Below are 5,021 nucleotides of genomic sequence, written 5' to 3'. Positions count from 1 at the left end.
CCTTTTGATGTTCTAGCTTCTCTGCATTAAAAAAAGGTTCAGACCTGGATCCAGAGAGGGATCCTAGAAGGATAGGGAGCTGCTTCTTCTGCATATTTTTTTCCTGCTAACTCACTTAAACAAATAGTTGTGCTTTGTTCTACTCCTTTTCATCTCAGACTTGGACCCATTTGCTTGGTAATAATGATTTCACTGGGACTTTATTTGAATGATATTGTACATGGCATCCTCATGCAGTTTAAAGAAAAAAGAAGGAAATGTTAACATGTATGCAAAATTCCCAATACATAATTAGGATTTTCAAAAGAGATAATAGGTGGGATGGGAAATATAATTCAATGCCTTGCTGATTATCTGCTGTATATTTTTATTTTTCTAAAATATAGGAGTATAGCCTTTTCAAAAAATAATTAGCATTTCTAAAAGGGTAAAAATACTGTAAAACTGAGTGGAAAAAAGGAGGACTTTTGTTGATGGGCAGATTACTAGAATCCATGTAATTATTTAATATAATTGATCAAGTATTTTTATTTTCTTCTTCTATTGACTTAGTTTTAAATTTCTTTATCCTGGTGTTGTGGATGTGTTCTTTTTCCATTTTTTAATATTTTAAAGAAAGCAATATTTAGAGAAGATGCCCCAAATTTAAATAAGAATACAGCTATTTCATATTCTTTGTGTGCTAGAAAGTGTAGGTGAAGGCTTTATTTAATAGTAGCATGAAATTATATTAAAGTGCATTGGTGCCACTATGTACATATGGAAGCATGCATATTATATTTAAATAATGTGAAAAGCATAGCACTTGGACTGTGAATCTGAGTCGTAGTTATGATAACAAAAATGAGTAATTCACATTCTCCTAATTAAACAACACTACTATGCTTATATTTACAAGGTGGAGAAAATTTGCAAGCCCTTAAAATGTTCCTGAATTTTCTCTTTCTGTGTGTCTCTTAAAAGCCCATGTAAGAATTCTATTTAAAAAAAAATACTGCAAGAGATTTAAATTGAACATAAATTTAAAACTGGCACTGACTTTAAAAATATCTCAATCTCTCCTTCCTTTTGAAGTTGCTGCTCAATTACTATTATTACAGAGATTCATTATTTCTTATATGTTCTGAATCAGGTTTTTATTGTTAATTTTGGTCCCTAAGTTCCAGAGAAATCTATGCTGAATTAGTTTATCATATTATATATATATATATATATATATATAATATAATATTTAAAAATAATATTAAACCCCAGCAAAAATGGGGTGTTGGGAGATTTCTCCCAACACCCATTTTTGCCAGGGTTTTTAAAATCTAAAACCCATAGTCCCTAACAATTGATACCTACTAATGGGACTCCGAGAAGATGTAATAATTTTGCTATAATGGGCTGTAACCCCAATTCGACCTCAGTCTTGCAGCAGCTCCGGGCTGAGAAAAGTGAAACTCTAGCAAGTCTCCAGAGGGTGGCGCACGAGGCCGGCTGACAGTCAGGAGCTGGCAACGGGCTCGCGCTCCAGGCACGCGCCCCAGCCCTCCAGCATCCACCCAACTCCCCCATTTAGTACGCGAGTTTACCTCTAGAGGTCATCAGGCAGGATTTACGACTGGACAACAAAAGCACGTGATATGAAGTCGTACCCCATATTTGGGTGCCTACGTAGGAGGGAACCAAGTACTTGTCCCAGTCATTTCCATAATTCATCATAAATTGTGCAAGGGTGCTATAGACGCACCAAAAAACGAAGCAAAGAGCCACAAATCAAGGCCCCCCGATTAAAAAAAAAAGCCAACAACAACAACAAAAAACCCCTAACAAGCCCCAACAACAACAACAAATGAGCTCCTATTTTGTAAACTCATTTTGCGGTCGCTATCCAAATGGCCCGGAGTACCCGTTACATAATTATGGAGATACGAGTGCCGTGAGCGAGCAATTCAGGGAATCGGCCAGCATGCATTCCGGCAGGTACGGCGGCTACGGCTACAATGGTATGGATCTCAGCGTCGCCCGCTCTGCTTCCAGCCACTTTGCGCCAGGGGGGGCCACAGAGAGAGCTCGAGGCGGCAGTTACCCCTCCAGCGCCAGCACCAACGCCAGCGCCGCCACCCCCGACGCCAGGTAATACGCCAACCGGGCAGCGGCCGCTCACTCGCCTCCGCCTGAGTCGTTGCCTTGCGCCGCCGTGGCTGCCTCGCCTGTCAGCGGCGACACTCATCACGGTGGGGGGAAAACCTCCACCGTTAACTCGACCACCAGCACTTCGTCCACGTCCAGCGGCACCGCCGGCGCCGGCGGCAGCGCCAGCACTAGCAGCAACGGCAGTGGCAGCACCAGCACCAGCCACCTGGGCAGAGAAGGGCTTAGCACGTCGCCGGTCGCCCAGGAGGATCCTCCCGCCAACAGCGAGCAGGCGACCTCCCAGCAGAACGACCAAAACGCAGCGCAACAGGGTCCCCAGCCCCAGATCTACCCTTGGATGAGAAAACTGCACATAAGCCATGGTAAAAGCATGCCCGGTTTTCTTTATATGTAACCTAATGCAGAAGGTCTTGAGGCAGGGGGAGGGGGCCAGGGAGCCGTGGGACACAAGGCTGGCCAAAGGGAAGGTAGGGGGACAAGAAAACTTCTTCTCCTTCCACATCTGTCTCTCGCACGGGCGCCCCATGTTCAGGTGGTCTATCTCTCTCTTGAGGAAGCCACAAGCTCTTCCCACCCTCACCCCCTTTGGAAAGGACAGCGCAGCTGAAGGCCGGCGGAGGACGGAAATCGGGGTAATGTGAGGCAATCTCTCCTAAAGACTCTTTCCCCAGGACTCCAGGACTGGGCGCTTGAATGGAAATGGTGGGAGTGAGCGAGCGAACCAGCTTGAATAGTGCGTGTCAGCTTCGGTAATTTATGGCGAAGACTGTCCAGTGAAAACACCGTTACTAATTATATCCAAAAAGAAGTTGAGGAAATAGTGTGTGTGCGTGCCTGTGAGTGTTTGGGTAAGAGGCAGGAGGGTGAGAATAGTAGGGGAAACTTAGGAGAGGCTAGAGGGAAGGGTTTCAGGGACGCTAGTTCTGCAGTCCTTCAGCCTCGGTATGGAAATAATTTCTACTCCAGCCAGAGGACTTGACTGACAAATCAAGTGTGTTTGAAATGAAAAGTGAACTGGGTCTGGGGCCAGGCTGAGGGAGTGTGTTAGTTTTTCTTCTATCTGATAAGCAGATAATCGGGAAGTAAGTTCTTTAGAAAACTTACGCACAAGTAGAGACCCAGCTGAAGGACAGTTCCAGGCGAACTGCGTGCTTTCCAGCTTCCGGGCTGGGGTTGAATTGATCAGCCCTTCATTAGGAGAGTCAAAGGAGGTTGTTTAAACTTTACCAGGCATGAATTACTCGAGGAAAGGGTTGTGGGGAGGACACGGGGGAGGGGAAGCAGAGGAGGAGGAGAGAAGGAGGAACTTGTTGAGCCTTTCCTTCAAATCAACATACTAACAAGAGAAAGAAATTTGAGGGAGAGAAACGCAAGGAGCCAAAATGAAGGGGGAGGATATGTCCCTTTTGCCACAGTCTAAACCGGTTCCCTTATTATTTTCTTTTCCCCTGTTGCAGACAACATAGGGGGGCCCGAAGGGAAAAGGGCTCGGACTGCTTACACCCGCTACCAGACCTTGGAGCTGGAGAAAGAGTTTCACTTCAATAGGTACCTGACCCGCAGGAGGAGGATTGAAATAGCACATGCTCTTTGCCTCTCAGAGAGACAAATCAAGATCTGGTTCCAAAACAGGCGTATGAAATGGAAAAAGGATAACAAGCTGAAGAGTATGAGCATGGCAGCTGCAGGAGGAGCCTTTCGCCCTTAAGAGAGATATGCCAGCCCTGTTTCTCCCCTCCCCAGCCCCCATCCCGGAGCGGGAAAAACAATACAAGTACAAAAAAACACCACAACAATTCAATAGCGTTATATAAATGCTGACCCTGTGTAGGCGCGTCAGTGTTCTCTTTGCTTAACGTCCCTAGAAGGGCGAATCAACCCTCTGCTGATGTATCTTAATAATTATGAGCCTGTTTAATTGAACCTACCTAGCGCGGTGTGTGTGTGTAGATCGGCTTCCCTGTGCATTTCTTTGTCTTGAATAGCTTTGTCTTTTTAAAAAAAAAAAAAAGTAGATGTTTTAACTTATTTATATGAAGCAAGTGGCGTTACTTGAAGTAACTGTAATAACAGGAAAAAATAGTCCTACGCAAACACTTAAAAAAGGAAAGGAAGGCTTCCCTTCCCTTCCTTTCTCCCTCTTCAGTCTGGTTTAAACCCAGTGTTTTTCTCTGTGTTGTTGCTGTTGCTGTGCTTAACTATGCATGTGTGTTTGAACGTGTCACTGTATGTATAACTCCAAGCTGTGGCCAAGATTTCCAATCAGAAAAAATACTACCTAATTCCTGTGTCATTAATGGCTGTTGTAGAGGTGAAATAATGAAAAACAAGCTGAACTTGTCCAAACGTGTAGTGAATAGTGAATCTGTGACGAAAACTGTGATTCCAGACAGTATGTCCTTGCTGTGCCTTTGTATATGACTTTTTGCACGAAATCTTAAAAAATGGCTTTTATTAAGGGCAGCTTCGGAAAAGTATAGGGTTTTGGGTGGGGGGGGAGCTGTTGTTTTTGTTTTGTTTGTGGACAAAGTTACAAATAGAGTCAAAGTTTGGCTGTTTGAACAAAAATGTGATTTTTTTTTTTAAGAAATGTGGATTTTTTTTTAACTGACTGGAAAAATAAACTTTCTTTTATAAGGATCTTCTCCCCCTTTTCTTTCTATTCTGTCTTTTGCCTTTTGAGAGGGAGCTGGTCTGTACCCTACAGAGACTCATATCTTCTTCCACATTTAGTCAGGAGATTAAAGTTGGAGACAAAACTGTAAACTGGAACAAAGATTGCTTTCTGGGTTGAATGTGGTATAAGAAACACAAAACTATTTCATTTTTTAGTGGGAAGGAAGATACCACACAGTTTTCTCTTTCTCCGAAAAAAAGAT

The 5,021-nt window shown here is 43.6% G+C and overlaps 1 protein-coding gene across 1 annotated transcript; it reads left to right on the top strand.

Annotated features, from left to right (window-relative positions):
- Positions 1-1,544: 1,544 nt before the first annotated feature.
- HOXA5 (homeobox A5) lies at positions 1,545-5,021 on the top strand. The gene is given in 2 exon segments (XM_087918174.1): positions 1,545-2,504; positions 3,600-5,021. Coding segments are annotated over 2 exon segments (918 nt in total). The 5' UTR covers positions 1,545-1,837; the 3' UTR covers positions 3,851-5,021.

The sequence above is a fragment of the Pseudonaja textilis genome, chromosome Z, assembly GCF_049901715.1.
Source record: "Pseudonaja textilis isolate UNSWEBS1 chromosome Z, rPseTex1.2, whole genome shotgun sequence".
Lineage (NCBI taxonomy): Eukaryota > Metazoa > Chordata > Lepidosauria > Squamata > Elapidae > Pseudonaja > Pseudonaja textilis.
The sequence above is the reverse complement of the archived record's forward strand: the minus strand, read 5'-3'. Positions and strand labels throughout refer to the sequence as shown.